Source organism: Esox lucius, chromosome 3, assembly GCF_011004845.1.
Source record: "Esox lucius isolate fEsoLuc1 chromosome 3, fEsoLuc1.pri, whole genome shotgun sequence".
NCBI lineage: Eukaryota > Metazoa > Chordata > Actinopteri > Esociformes > Esocidae > Esox > Esox lucius.
The window spans coordinates 18,911,315-18,925,878 of record NC_047571.1 but is presented as its reverse complement, the minus strand read 5'-3'; the positions used below and the strand labels follow the sequence as shown (position 1 = coordinate 18,925,878).

At 42.2% G+C, this 14,564-nt stretch overlaps 2 protein-coding genes across 3 annotated transcripts; one reads left to right on the top strand and one right to left on the bottom strand.

Moving 5' to 3' along the window:
* Positions 1-198: 198 nt before the first annotated feature.
* LOC117594237 (transmembrane protein 69-like) lies at positions 199-4,143 on the top strand. The gene is given in 4 exon segments (XM_034291330.1): positions 199-293; positions 469-535; positions 3,432-3,545; positions 3,547-4,143. Coding segments are annotated over 4 exon segments (873 nt in total).
* Positions 4,144-5,074: 931 nt separating this feature from the next.
* On the bottom strand, positions 5,075-14,289 carry ipp (intracisternal A particle-promoted polypeptide). Of its 2 annotated transcripts, none has more exons than XM_010890014.3 (10): positions 14,143-14,289; positions 12,812-13,292; positions 11,770-11,981; positions 11,356-11,575; positions 10,934-11,089; positions 10,368-10,535; positions 10,070-10,207; positions 9,669-9,791; positions 9,293-9,513; positions 5,075-9,019 (listed from the first exon to the last, which is right to left on the bottom strand). In XM_010890014.3, exons 2-10 carry the CDS (start codon positions 13,179-13,181, stop codon positions 8,795-8,797), a joined length of 1,833 nt encoding a protein of 610 aa, XP_010888316.1. In that variant the 5' UTR covers positions 13,182-13,292; positions 14,143-14,289; the 3' UTR covers positions 5,075-8,794. The 2 variants fall into 2 exon arrangements, with proteins under 2 accessions (XP_010888316.1, XP_010888308.1); XM_010890006.3 differs by having other exon boundaries at positions 12,812-13,288.
* Between the last annotated feature and the right edge of the window lie 275 nt (positions 14,290-14,564).

Genomic DNA, 14,564 nt, shown 5'->3' with positions numbered 1-14,564 from the left:
ACGTATGTGCTAATTTGCATAAATAACACAACAGATCTAAACATTGGTTATAGCCAGGTGAAAATGTTGTTGACATATCACAGTAAAATACTTAATGTTAAGGTCTGAATGGAACCCATTTAGGCTACCCATGAGCATTAATACATAGAGGCAGGAAGAAGTACTTTAAACCAGCCTTTATTAATTATTATTGCTGAGATGGGGTTTGGGGCTGGGTCCGTGGGACTGTTTCTGGGGGATGAGTCTGAGGGAAGAACAGGAGACAAGGGTAAGGAGAATGCAGAAGACAAAAGGTAGGTAAATAAATAGTGGCTGGATCAAACAATCAAGTTACGTACACAATGGACCACAAGAGAATCTCATCTTCATTCTTGTCATAGGCCTTCTGCATTGAGTTTGTGCAGCTCACTCCCCTGCAGTGTCCACAGGCCGGGGTCCATTCTATATATATAAATTTTTTCATCTCAGGGTGCTGCAGTCAGACTGGCAGCTGCACCTTATGACCCTCATGAGCTTCTCAGGAACAGGAGGAAGGGTTGTCTTAATTGGCACAAATCCCTGCCATCCCCACTCTATAGGACAAATTCCATCTGTAAGATTAAATACACTTTGTTAGCCCGCATGCAAGATATATTTATATTGTCACAGCAGCAATGAAGTACCCAAGATACAAAATGACACAATAAACATAGAGCTAGAGCAGAAATCAGAGTTTCAGTAAAACTGAAACGTACCAGAGGTTGATCCCTTCCGTTCCTGTACCTGTAAGTACACTCGCAGGCTGTATTACTTTGCTGCTCCTGATGTTGGGGGTAAGACCTGTGGCTGAATATAAGCTAGAACTGGATGCCACCTTCTCACAGAACTGATTATATCAGAGGGAGTCCAGGGTGTCTGTAGATCTTCCATTGTAGAGAATCACCATAGCTTTCTCTCCTGCTTCTACTATATCATTTGTAGAAGCTGAATGTTCATAGAACACCTTGGCTTGCTCTCGAAACATGTCACTTTCTTTGAATTTCTTGAGCGATGCTCCCTTCCCAATTCCATGAAGGCGAGATGTAGTGTCACATCTCAGAACTGCGTATAAGAACAAGATCTGCTTACATATGCCTGGACCAAGCCATTATTTTGTAGCCTTGATGTTCCACATGTGAGGCTTCAAGATGTTCTTCCTTGACTCACTACAGAGGAACAGATCATGGGAATCCATGCCCGCATGGTAGCAGAGAAGGACTAAGAGATCTGTGTCATCCCCTATTAGCACAGCTTTCTGCACAATCAACAGATCAGCATCTCCAGAGGCATGGTAGGTCTCACAGTTTGTCTTCTGTAGCTCTCCACTTAGCATGGAAAGGAATTGCTGTTTGTTCTGCCTGTTTGCCAAGAACTCTTCCCTCCTCATTGTGAGCGTCATGTCGGCTGTAAATGTCACCGCAGTGTCAATCCTCCCTTTTGACCGTCTCTGGTGTGTCATCTCCTTTGTGTTATCACTTTGATAGCCATCAAACACAATAGCCTTGCCATACTTCTTCCCTACATACTCTGTGTATTAGTGGCATATGTCTTCGTAAGTAGATCCCTGGGACCATGGGATGTGTTGAAGAAGTGCTCCATCATCCAAGACGTACTGGCTGCCATCGAGCACATTTTCTGCTGGAAGATCTGGCCCAGGTTTCCACATGGGAAAAATCTCTGCCCCTTATGGTGGCATTTGTTTGCCTCTATATTCTTTTACTGTAAGATGTCAACTTGATTCTACAAGACATTTTCACCTGGCTATATCCAATGTTTAGATATGTTGTGGTATTTATGCAAATTAGCGCATATATTATTATGCACCGTTTGCTTGTTACCAATACATTTCTAAATCCCTTTTTGTCTTAATGTAAGTAATCAACTCAGTAATGTTCCTGGTGATATCTAAAGGTTAAAAAAGTTTGCCTATTCACATGAGAAAAAGAATGAATAGGCTATTTAGGTATTTTTCTAAACTTTCCCCTAATGGGATTCTTTGGGGCTTTTTTGTTTTTTCTTACTCAGGACATATTGGGGATACAAAATCAGTTGAGTTTGCTTTTGTTGCAATTTGTCCTAGGTTGACCCCCATTTTGGCTTAAAATTACTATTTTTTCCTGTGCCTCATATCCCATTAAGCTGAAATTATCTCATTTACATTGAAGAGGTGCTTGAATCCCAGTGGAGTAAGAAACATTAAATCAGTTCTGTGACAACATTTTTATGCTACCTGATAAATTAAGAAATTGTCTAGAACCTCCAATAGCTAGTTCTGCACCCATGCTTTTCTTGAGCAGTGGCCTAGATCATTTAAGCAAAGGTTGCAACATTTTGGAAACTTTCTAATTCCCTGCCTGGTTGACCAGAAATCCGGTTTGGTGTATTTCACATCTATGTATTACTTCCTGTTCTAATGAACATGAGGGAATACAGACGGTTGGTGTCAAGTGCAGCACACAGCAGATGTTTATTGAAATAATCCACAGGAGGCAGGAAGCATCGTTAAGGTACAGGCAGAAGGTCATACACTGGGAATCCAAAAGGCAAGCAAAAGTTAAGACTGGGCCTAGACTAGGAATTGGAATCAAAAGTAAATTAGACAAAAACAGGTTGGTACACAAAAATCCAATAACTGTTGAAATTCAAAAAAGGGCTTAGTATAGTTACGATAAAACCAAACAATACCTCACAAAGGAAACAGTGCGTGGAACTAAACTATATGGTGGGGCTAATGGGAAACAGGTGAGTGTAAACAGGTTGTTAGAATTCTGGTGATTGGGATCTGAGTGAGTTGCATTAAGGGGATTAGTAGCTAGATTGAGGGAGTGAGTTGCATTCAGGGGATTGTTGGTTTGGTTGAGAGTGAGTTGATGGCAGACCTGATTTTGGCTAGAAACTGGGAATTTATTGGAAGAATTTTGTAACTGTTCTGAGAAAGTTATTCTGTTGCACTGGACTCAAAAAGCAAAGTAGATATCCCATAAACAGTACTCCATCAGGCCTTTAAATATGTTTTACATCATCTCATCTGATTGTACTTCCAAGTGCAGTTGCCTGGGCAAGGGTGAGTGATGACCAAAGTTTGCAAACTCACTACTGAGTTTACAGAGGTTAACTACACACCTATCAAGGAGTGTGACCAGTGATGTTTGTCAGACACGTTTATTACCTTTGACAGTTAGCAGCAACTAACATAGATGTGACTACAGTACAAATTGATTTCTTAGTGATTAAAAACCCCACAAGTGAGCAAAATTGTTCACTTGGCCCCTCAAGTTAAATCTAGGACAGAGGGCTGCTTTTGTGAATTGGACCAGCACTTAACATACCCCCAAGAGAAAGAGTGGGGGTGAGTACTTAGAGGCTCTCTACCATTCTTTTGGGGTGCACACAGTGTATTTTTTTATTCCCAGACTTCAACATGGCAGTCCCTGCAATGGGTGTTTCGTGGATCCAGCAGCACATTGAAGAGGGAATATTTTTACACCATTCCCAGCCACTCAATGGCTCCGCAAGTTTCCGAGGCAAGATTTTTTTTTTTTCTCCAGACAAGCTTCCTCCAGACTTCTTAGCCTCAGACCTCTGAGCTGCTCTGCCTCCTCGCTCAGTCAGGGCCATCCGATACCTGCAGACCCTGAAAAAGGAAAGGACCAACAGTGCCTCAGCATGAAAGCCTTGGCCAATGTATCCAAGTCTGCATTGTACCTCGGCTTCTCTGGTCTCCTTCCCTTCCTGGGTACCCCCCTTCTAATGTCTGTTACCCAGTCTTACCTACCTGAAGTGGCTTATGCCCAAATGGTCTATGGGGCCTCCATTTTGTCCTTCCTGGGTGGCTTTGCCTTGCCTGAGGGGAGCCCTGCCCACACTGACTGGATGAACCTCAGCAATAGTGTGGTGCCCTCCCTGCTGGCCTGGATGGCTTTGCTCTGCAGGGACAACATTGCAGAGGGAGCTCTAATTGTTAACAGGGGGGTGGTCCTGGCCCTGCACTACGATATCACCTTGTTGCCTGGATACCCAAGCTGGTTCAAAGCCATTAGGACCATACTGACTCTGGTGGTAACCTTCTCCCTGGTGGCCACACTGACCCTGAAGGAGAAGAGGGTCAAGGCAGAAGAGCATTGACTAGGTATTACCTTGGGGACCGTTAGTTTAACACTTGAAAGCAAAACCCCTCGTAACAAGACAGGTGATTATTGGAACATTGATCAGGGTTTTGTTCAGTAGGGGTAAACAAAAGAAAATTGAGGATGCTAACTTTCCCAAATAAACAGATTTCCAAATACCTGGATTTCAATGTGCAACTTATTACATTTCCATACCTCAACAGATAAGAGTGCTGAAATATAAACAACTTAACCTTGTGCCACTGCTGCGTGAAGGATATACAGCACAAGCTATTTCCAACTAAAGGAAAATGTTTCTATTTTAAAATGGTGCCTACTGACTCAAAATGCATTGACATTGTGTTTTTTAAATACAATAGCTGCATTTCAGTCAATGAGACATAAAAATATTGACCACCACAGAACAGTGATTTGAAATCCCAACCATAGTGATGGTTGTAAACATGATGCGCATTGCAGCCCACTTTTAGTCAACATTTATAACAGACATTAAATGTTGGAATACAAGTTGGGCACAATGTATATTATACAATCAATCTGCACAGGTCAAAACAGTGACTAGAAACAGACTGGAACTTCCTTCATGGATATTAGCTATAATGTAATGGTCCTGAATTCATCAATGTTTAAATCCACATAAATTAGCTGAAGCAACAAGACACAGTGACAGATATTGACCCACCAAAAACACCAACACACCACTGTTAAACAGGATGGGAAACTAAGTGATGGAGACATACCAGTCTGCTCTGTAACTGACTGAGGACTGTATAAAGAAATCAACAGTAGATTAGGTATGTCTCAATCATACATTTGGCTCAGTGTACAATGCACATCTAGTTCAGTTGCACAAAAGCAAAAAAATTAATAATTACAATCCTATACAAACCTACTAAAATCCATTAATTCCAATCCAAGTCCAGAGAATGTGATTTTTGTTCTGTTTTTTAATTGAAAAGGCGCTATCACAATGGTTAATGTAATAACACCAGTAGTATTACCTAAAGTAAGTAAAAAAGTGTGTATTCTTTGCCATCAGCATTGTAAAATGCTGAATGGTTAACATAACTTCACAGCAATAAAATTAACCAGTATGTAATCGGTTTTAATTAAACAATGAACTTCACTCGGTTGTGTAATAGCATACCAAAATCAATAGTTTTATGTATTCCACATTTTCTTTGTTGCTGTGATAAGGTGGTCATGTGATGTAATTTTTATTCACAATTTCCTGACGCCCAATTTGTGATTATGGCCAAATTGTCTCTCTTTCTTATTCCACTGTTTTCTCAAACAGGGAGTTTCAACGGAAACTTTTGTACTTAGGACAGCATGGAGGAGACGAGGAGCCACTATAGCGTAACGAGGCAAGTGTTCGAAATCTCTACTAGCCAGCCCGGACGCTGATGAGTCAAACCGCATCACCTTCTACAACAGTCCCGCCCACTGTGGGTATGACATGATAAAAAATGACACTCTTGATTGCAATGACGCAGATAACTTACACTGCTGGGACCACCCTTCTTCTGTCAGTTTAATGCACACCACCCATGGCCTACTAAAACAAAAACAGGCTACACTTTATTTGTATAGTCAAAATTACCATCTGTAGATGCGCTACAGATATTCATACTTCTAACAAACTATCAAAAACAAAGTAAATGTTAGCTAGTGTGTCAGTGTAAGGGTTAGGGAAAAGGTAAGAGAGAGGATGAGATTTAGGAGGTTGGGGTTAGTTTTGGAAGATAGTTAATCTGTAGATGGTATATAAAGCATCAACAGATTGTCAATTCAAATAAAGTGTTTTCCAAAAATGTACCAATGCAAATCATACAGGACTATAGAGAAATAAACAAACATGTAAACATCTTCAAAATTGTGATTTGTCAAAAGGGTAAGAACTAATGCTTATCACGAACACAGCAATGGTTCAAGACATTCAGTTCTGTCCAGTTTTACATAGTCTGCCCACAAGAGATTATTTCAAGCTAGACCACGTCACCCAATAGTTCAACAAAGAAACAAGTGACTAAGGTTAGAAACGAAACGCCTTTGTAACACTCCAACACCCACTTCAACTCATAGGTCACAGCCTCAAAGGGGCAAACTAGTTTCTAACCTAGGTCTCCTGCAGACAAGATTGTTCACTTACTATAAGCATTATATCAGGGACATTAAACAAGCCACAGAAATGTTCAACGACACCTAGATTGCTTTTCATCTCCTACTGCCTTGGTGGCCATGAGTAAGGCATTTTGCCCTTAAACAGCTACAAAGCTTTGTTTTGTTTGGTGTGATATAAGGTTGGGTGTGGTGACAATACTGTTTCCATTATACACATGCAGAGACTGGGTGTGTGTGGGTATATTCCATACTGGTGTCTGTGCATTACAAGCAATTTGAACATTTACATTTAAAGTTGTTATATTTAGAGTTTCAAATTGAACATCCCTTGAGTAGAGACTGAGTATTTCTCAAATGTATCTTAATTGTGATTAGGGACTCACTATTAAATAAATACTGCTATTTATTTAATAGTGAATAGTAACATCAAGATATTCACTAGTGAAATCTGGTTAGATGGTACCTCACTCTGAAAATAGTCAATGGCCCAAAATAAACTTTAATCCATGGTTTCATTTTCTTTTTTAATCAGGATGTGTTATTTTATGACAAAATCACTTTTAGTAAAAACAAACCAAATAGGTTTGAATAGCAATAACAATTACAATAGTGACTGGGAGTTTTGGAAGAACTATTGTATCAATATTGTTTTTGTTGAGTAAATATTTTACTTTTACTAAAATCCATTGAAAATGTACTACTATCCAATCAACTTTCACTAGTGAACTTAAAATAGTTACTAGCTACTATTGCAATGATTAATAACTAATGGCTATTAAATGACAACTTGTCAATTGCAAAGACTAAAAATGCCGGGCTTGCCATAGAGAATTGTATAAATTAATACATAAACCCTTGATGAATGTTGAAATATAACACCACATAAATACAACATGTATCATACAACTTTCACAACAAATGTCTGGTCTTCATTACAGTAGTTTGTTTTGTAATAGAAAAATCTGATGTTACTGACTGGATAGCTTTGGTTATGTAATTACATGATTGGTTGAAATTATTTTAGTCACCAAAGTGGTAATGTAAAAAAACAACTGATGTAGTATTTCACAGGTGACATTATCTTTACGTTTCAACAGTGCATGTTATCAGATGAACTCTTTTAGGTTCAAAGTATAGGTTCAAATCCCAACAGGAGCGATTAAGAGAAACTTAAACACCCACTACTAACAAACAGCTCAAAAGGAAGAAAAGGTAATGTGACATTTCTTATAAATGGATGCCTATCGGTACCATTTTAGTAATTTACGAGACTCTTATCCAGAGTGCATTCATTTAGAGACAGTCATGTAAGACAGCCATATTTCACAGTGGTTTGTTCCCAAAGAAGAAGTTACCAGCAAACTCTGTGCTAATAGGGAAAGACGAGCAAACTAAACTGAGATGTCTTCTTCCACAAAACCATTTGAAGAGGTAGCATTTAAGATGTTTTCAGAGGATGAGCAGTATCAGGGTGAAGCTGGGTCTACCTTTGGGGAGCAACGACAGAGAAGAGCTTTGTCTAGTCAGACTGGGAGCTGCCATGGTGTAGGGGAGGGTAAGCCAAGAGACCAGGGGAGGCAGAGCGTAACGGTAGAGTTGGGATGTAGGGTTGGAGCATTGCCAGGAGGTAGGGAGGAGCAGGTCCCACTGGTACTCCACAGGCAATGACCATAGACTAATGGAGAGCTTTGACTGAAAGCCAGCGGCGTGAGTGCATGTGCGTTCATTTCAAATGCATACTTGTTCATATCGGAGTATTTCTGAAGGATATGCATGAGTTGGTGTTGTAATTGGTGGTGGGTGCTGGTGTGTGCATCAAATAGCAGAGTAGAACATCGATGCATTGATGTTGGTAAGTTATTACATTATTCATATTTAAATTAAGCAAATTATATGATTTGTTTTTAGTATATATTTTTTTTTAACTGTTGATTCATTACACCTGCAATAAAGTCATGCCCACGAACACATTTTTTGTTAGAAGGAACATTGTTGTAATGTCAAAAACGAACGTGGCAGGTCCATATCTACAGAGTAAAGCTTCAAGCTAGGAAATAATGTTCATGCTATTGAAAGAAGTATTGTAGTCTGACTGAAGTTCACTGACTATTGGCTTTCTAAATACAACGTGACCAATATACATGGGACTTAACGGAGTTTGATTCTGCTACGACATGTTATCACTGCTGCATCAAAAACAAAACCCCTAGCAAGTGAAAACCATGCTGACCATGAACATGAGATCTATGATATGGCGAAGGACTTAATACTGCTTTCTAGTGTCCAACAAGGTAACAGATCCAGTCTTCTGCTGCACAACAAGACAGCGTCAGCCTGCTAGGCTAAAGCCTTTCAGGCATTTCTCGCTCTGGGAGTAAATGCGAATCTCTACACCTCAGGCAAGTGTATTCACCATGTCATTGTACGACGCAGACGTTTTCTCCTCTTAAAATCTGGTAAAACCGGGAATTCATGGCTATTCGTTAGGCGAGCGGTTCACCCGACCACCTCGCTAAGGCTCGGCCTCAGAGCACAGCCACGCCCCCGTCACAGCGGCTGGTAATCATATTGCCAATCTCTGTCCAGGTATCCAGATGGGGATCATAGATCTCTACAGAGTCCACCGTCACGGGGGCTGAGAAGTCTCTGCTGGAGGCCCTTCCCCCCACAGCATACAGCAGCCCATTAACGGCAGACACAGACACACCGGCCCTCGCCACTGCCATCGGGGCCACCTCCACCCACTTCTCCTGCAACGGGAGGAAAGGGGAGAGTCAGTTTGCCGGTTAGTTTAGGGACACCGTCAGAAGCCGATCAGGGTTTTTTTTTAGTGTTTCCGTCAACATGAACTTTAACTCACAATGACTCCTCCACCTTCAGCACTCCATAAAGATACGATGAGGTACAGTAAACATGTTGTACTTCAAACAAAGCTGCATTCATGCATGTCAATGTTGGGCGGCCAGAGTGCCAATCCCTTCTGAACTTTGACCCTATTAGCGGGTATATAAATCCACTCTAACCTCCTCGGGGCAGTACTTCTCTACAGTCTCCAGGGAGCCCAGGGCCTCGTTCCAGCCCCCCACAGCGTAGATGCAGTTGTTGAGGCAGGCCACCCCCACGTAGGCCCGCCGGGTGACCATGACGGGTAAGGCACTCCAGCGCCGTGAGATGGGGTCATAGACCTCGGCTGAGCGCAGCTCCATCCCCTCATCACTGATCCCCCCAATTACATAGATGAACCCTGAAATAGGGTGGGTAAACAGAGGATAAACCATTGAGCTATTGTACTGGTGTTCGTTTTGTAATAAAGGTTTGATATATATTGTCTGGCTGTCCATTTTATCATGGAAAATAGCTAACTGGCCTGTGGGAATAAATTATTTTGAATTGAGGTACCTTGCAACTCGCAGCAACCAAAATAGTACCGAGGCACTGCCATGCTTCCAATTATCTCCCACTTATTCTCTGTTGGGTCGTAGCGTTCCATCGTCTTCCCAATCTCTGACCCAACCCAACCACCTGCAGGAACACAGCAGTGAGGAGACCTCTATATAATAGACCTCCTATAGACCTCCTATGGTTCTCTCAAAAGAAATACTCTCAAAAACTACTCTGACCACTAATTTCCTTGAAATCTTCATATATAATTTTTTTTTAATACATCCGTTTTGACACAGCTGGATGGGTGAAAGCAATCTAGTGGACACCTTTCTGTTACCTGTCCAAACATGTAAAATCAGTGATTCAAGATCTATGAATCCTTTAAGGGGCCTTGGTTTTGGTCAAGAACTGTTTACCCAGGGCGTAGAGCGCCCCGTGACAGGGGCAGACGCCGACCCCACAGCGAGGGAAGTTGAGAGAGGCTACAGCCGCCCACTGCTTTGTCACCGGGTCATATCTCTCTGTGCAGTCAAATATCATGGAGTCCTTCTCCCCTGGGAAATGAAAAGAAACAGCACACTAGAAACAGACCTACACTGCCCAGGGTTGAAACGTGTGGCCTGTTTTCTGAACAAACACAAAACCATAAATCTACAGGCAGGACTTGCTATCGAGTGGATTCTATTCTATTTGTCATGTATTAAACGGTGTCACCTCCCACGACGTAGATCATCCCCTCCAGCACGGCCACTCCCAGTCCGCTGCGTGCCTGGTGCAGGGAGGACACCGTGGTCCAGTACTGGCTGAACGAGTCAAATCTCTCTACGCAGCTCAGGGCTCGGCTGTCACTCCAACGCCCGCCTTGCAGCCGGGTGTAACCTCCTGAGATGAGGGACACAACCTGGATCGCTTCACAAAACCACTGGCGCAAACGACGATGATGATGAGGATACACCTGGGTCTTATTTACTAGGGAGAAATCCCAGCTCCCAATGGGTTCGAGAGTTGAACAAGCCTATTATGACAAGCCTACCATTTAGGAATCCTCTTGGGTTTTTTCTGCCCCCACGGGTGCTCTTCCCACCAGAAAGTTACATGGATCAACACGTTTCAGTAAACAGCCACACGATAACTTGGGTCAGCTTTGCAGGTACCCGAGTTGTCTGAGGGAGTCACTGGATTGCAATGAGGCATGGAAATCCCTGCTGACGATGCCTACATACTGCCTAGGCAATGCTGGCCATTTACCATAGTCAGTTAATGAACTGAGGTATACCTACCTATAGCATAGAGGTATTTCCTAGCTTTTCTCCGGGGCCTCATCTTGGCTGGCTGTAACAGGCTGTACATCTTATTCTCCTTGGGAGACTTGCTGACCTCTGTGTATTCCCTCAGCAGTGTCTGCAGTGCCACCCGGAGACTGAAGTCAGAAATTCCTACGCCAAGACATTACATGACTTCATTTGGGCAGCAAAACTGGTTTGGGCATAATTCAGAATGTATTTCTTACAATAGTTTTTTGAGGGTGTGTAATTTTAACTCATCCACCCTAGGCAGCGTGGGGCCAGTTCTTACTGCCCTCTACAAGGGACCCAAACACTTTCGGTATGCCACGATCTAGATTCAACCTCAGATAATACATTCTTGAAAAATAAATAAGAGGAATGAGAAATATGGAGGAAACAACATTCCATCTCCTCACCTTCAATGTACTTGAAGAGTCTCTGAGGTGAAAGCAGGGGAAACCGAACCGGGTCTAGAACCTCCACCACATGCTTCTTCCTCTTGGCCACATCCTGTAGAACCCAGTCCATGGCTGCAGTGAACACCTGGTACTCGTCCTCGATCCGCAGCTCTTCGCTCCGCAGCAACTTCACCAGCTGGTCCTTAGACAGGCCCCAGAACTCGTCCGACACACACACCTGAAGGTCAGACGTTTCAAAAGCGATTGTGTTTGTCAGCGTGTAAATGTTACAACGGGTTGGTAGCGGGTTATTCCCTTTTTGTCACTCAAATTCAGTAAATTGGACAGAGATGGAAAGATTAAATGTATCAGGTAGAGGGGGGGGTGGATCTGAAGACAGACCAAACACGGTGGATGAAAGAGATGTAGCACCTCTAGAAAGTGGACGTGGATGTAGTTTTCAGTGAACTCCAGCATGTCCATGCAGGCAATCTGCTCCAGGAACTGGTAGACCCCAACACAGTTGGATGGGTCCATATGGCCCTTGAGGAACTCTCCACAGATGGACACTACCTCACTCAGCTGGAGCATGTCTGCCGCCACCATCAGCTCCTGCATGTTCTCCACTGTCACATTTATCACACCTGGATGGGTGCAGTTCAAAGGGATCAGTGCTGTGGAAACCTTCTGTCCTCCTTTGTGTTGCATATTTCAATATTAAATGACGTAAGATCTTCACCGAAAACCTTACATTAAATAAAGGGAACCATATGTAATACGTAACCCGACATGTGCAGTGACTACAACCAAACGCTTCCAGCAAAACAGCCTCTCACATCGCTACGCAGAGGTTTTGCTCCACTATTTTGGTCCTGTTATGTTCAGGCGAAAACCAAACACTGCGTTTCACATTATTGAACTCATATCAATGGTCAGGAAAAGTGGGTTGTGGGGTGTGATGGTTTGAAAATCCTTTGTTGCCTCAGGTCTTCGATTTGTTGCCATCATAAACATAAACATAACTTCTGCTCTTTTCCAGTGAATTCTAAAATAATGACAGGTTATCCCCCCATGAGGTAAAGCTGAAACACTCCTCAGACACAAAGCAGGACAATGATCCAATATGACCAAGCAGGTCTACATCAGAATGGCTGAAAAAACTAAAATATAATTTTGGAAAGGCCTAGTTCCAACTGAAGTAACCTATAATGGGCTGTTCATGCTGAATTGCTAAAAGAGGGACAAAACAAAGACCAAAAAAACTAAAAAAAAAGTGTTGGTTTGCAGTCTTTACAGCTAAAGGTGTTGCAACCAGTTATTGAGTGTTTTGAGGGTTTTTACCAGGGAATAGTGGGTGTTGCATACGTTTGTTAAACAAATTAATGAGTAAGCATACACACTGTGAATATAAAAATGTAATACAAAAATTACTTTAGGCTTATATGAACACATTACTGACAGAACGGGAACAAACCTGTGTAAATGAACTCCAGCAGCACCTCAAACACCTGTGCCTCCACACCCAGAATCTGCACCTCCTCCTTGTCTGCCTCACTCATTCCTCCAGAGAAGAGAGCAGAGAAGTAGGGGCTGCTGGCAGCTAAGACCAGCTTGTGGACACTGAACACCCGGCTTCCCAGCCGCAGCCTGACGTCACAAAAGTCTGTCCGGAGACGCATTTTATTCATCTGAGCCAGGATCAGTCGGGCGTAGCGGTCCGACGCAAACAGAGCCTGCTCAGGGCATTGACTTGTCATGCCAGTTACAGATATGTCACCACCACCGCTTCCAGGAATTGAGGTGGAGGAAGGTGGGGAGCAGGGTGGAAACATTACTAAGGACATGTTGACTCAGTCAAAAGGGAGGGTCAGAGACTGGGGTGGTGTCACAGACACTTTCCACCCCCCCGCTACTGCTTCATGAAGCAGGACTCTCCAAGCAGACACATCATCTGGCTCAAGGAAGAAGAGCATAAGAAACATGAAAATATTCAGTCTCAAATGTAAAATAACATAATACATAAGTTCAGGGCTCCAGACTGGGATCATATGCTTGTATTTTGCAAAAAGTCCGAATTTGCCACAAGTGGATTCCACTCAAGTTCTAGAGATATCTGAATGGTCATCAAAAGACAGGATGCATCTGAACTGAATCTGCCAAATTGTCTGAATATCTATTTACACAGGATATTTCAGTTATTACTTTTCTATATTTTGGCACACATTTCTATAAACATGTTTTTACTTTGTCATTATGTTTGTTCTGTGTAGACTGATGAAAAATACAACAAAATGCATTGATAGGTGCACTTCGATTAAAATAAGTTTTCTAGTTTTGTCACCCAATGCAACGAGACACTAAAACGATTTCGTCCCCAACCAGTGTACGAGATTACTCTGGTTCATCAGTGAAATCCAAGCGTTAAAGTGTACTGTAGCCTAGCTAAATTAATAGAATGTAAGCAAGTTACACAACTAGTTCACTTCAGTGAGTTATAAAGAATGTGAGGTGGTTAACGTCGGCAAAAAAATGCAGCATGATCACCAGATGGGTAGTTAGCTGGTCTAAAGAAATATATTAAATGTGCCATGCTAAAGCATCTGGGGACCATTGGGTTAGAAAGCAAACATAACCTCATCTCACGAGGTAGTAGTAGCTAGCTGGTGAGTCTGCTGTAAACAGTGCTAGCTACTAGTGACAGTTCGTCTCAGAGCATTGTTTTTTTTGTAGCTGTTGATCATGCCAAAAGGAAAAGTCATGCTTAAATGGAACTTTATATTCACACAAAAAACATAATGCACCAACCTGCACAGCTGCTTGTTGGTCCTCATCAATTTAAATTGAATTTAATCTTTAGCTTGTTACTTATTCAACTTCCGCATACAGAGCATCTACTTTTCTAGATCGATTGTACAGTCTTACCACTAGGCCTAACTAAACAAATACCAAACGTTAAATAATGTCACGACTAGATGGCAGCATTACCTATAATGAGCAAGTACAACATCAGCGGCAGCAAAGGCCTAGTACAAAGAGGCATTACTGCTGCTTACCAAACAATAGCCACAACCATTATTCATACCCGATTTTTCTGCTTGCTGTAGCTGGTAATAAGAGAAGCAAAAACAGTAACAAAGTCTGCAATACCCCCCCCCCCCCCCCAATATTGGCTGCATTTTGTTTGTATTTGACCAAGACTGACAATGTTGATTGTAAAATGACAGGGT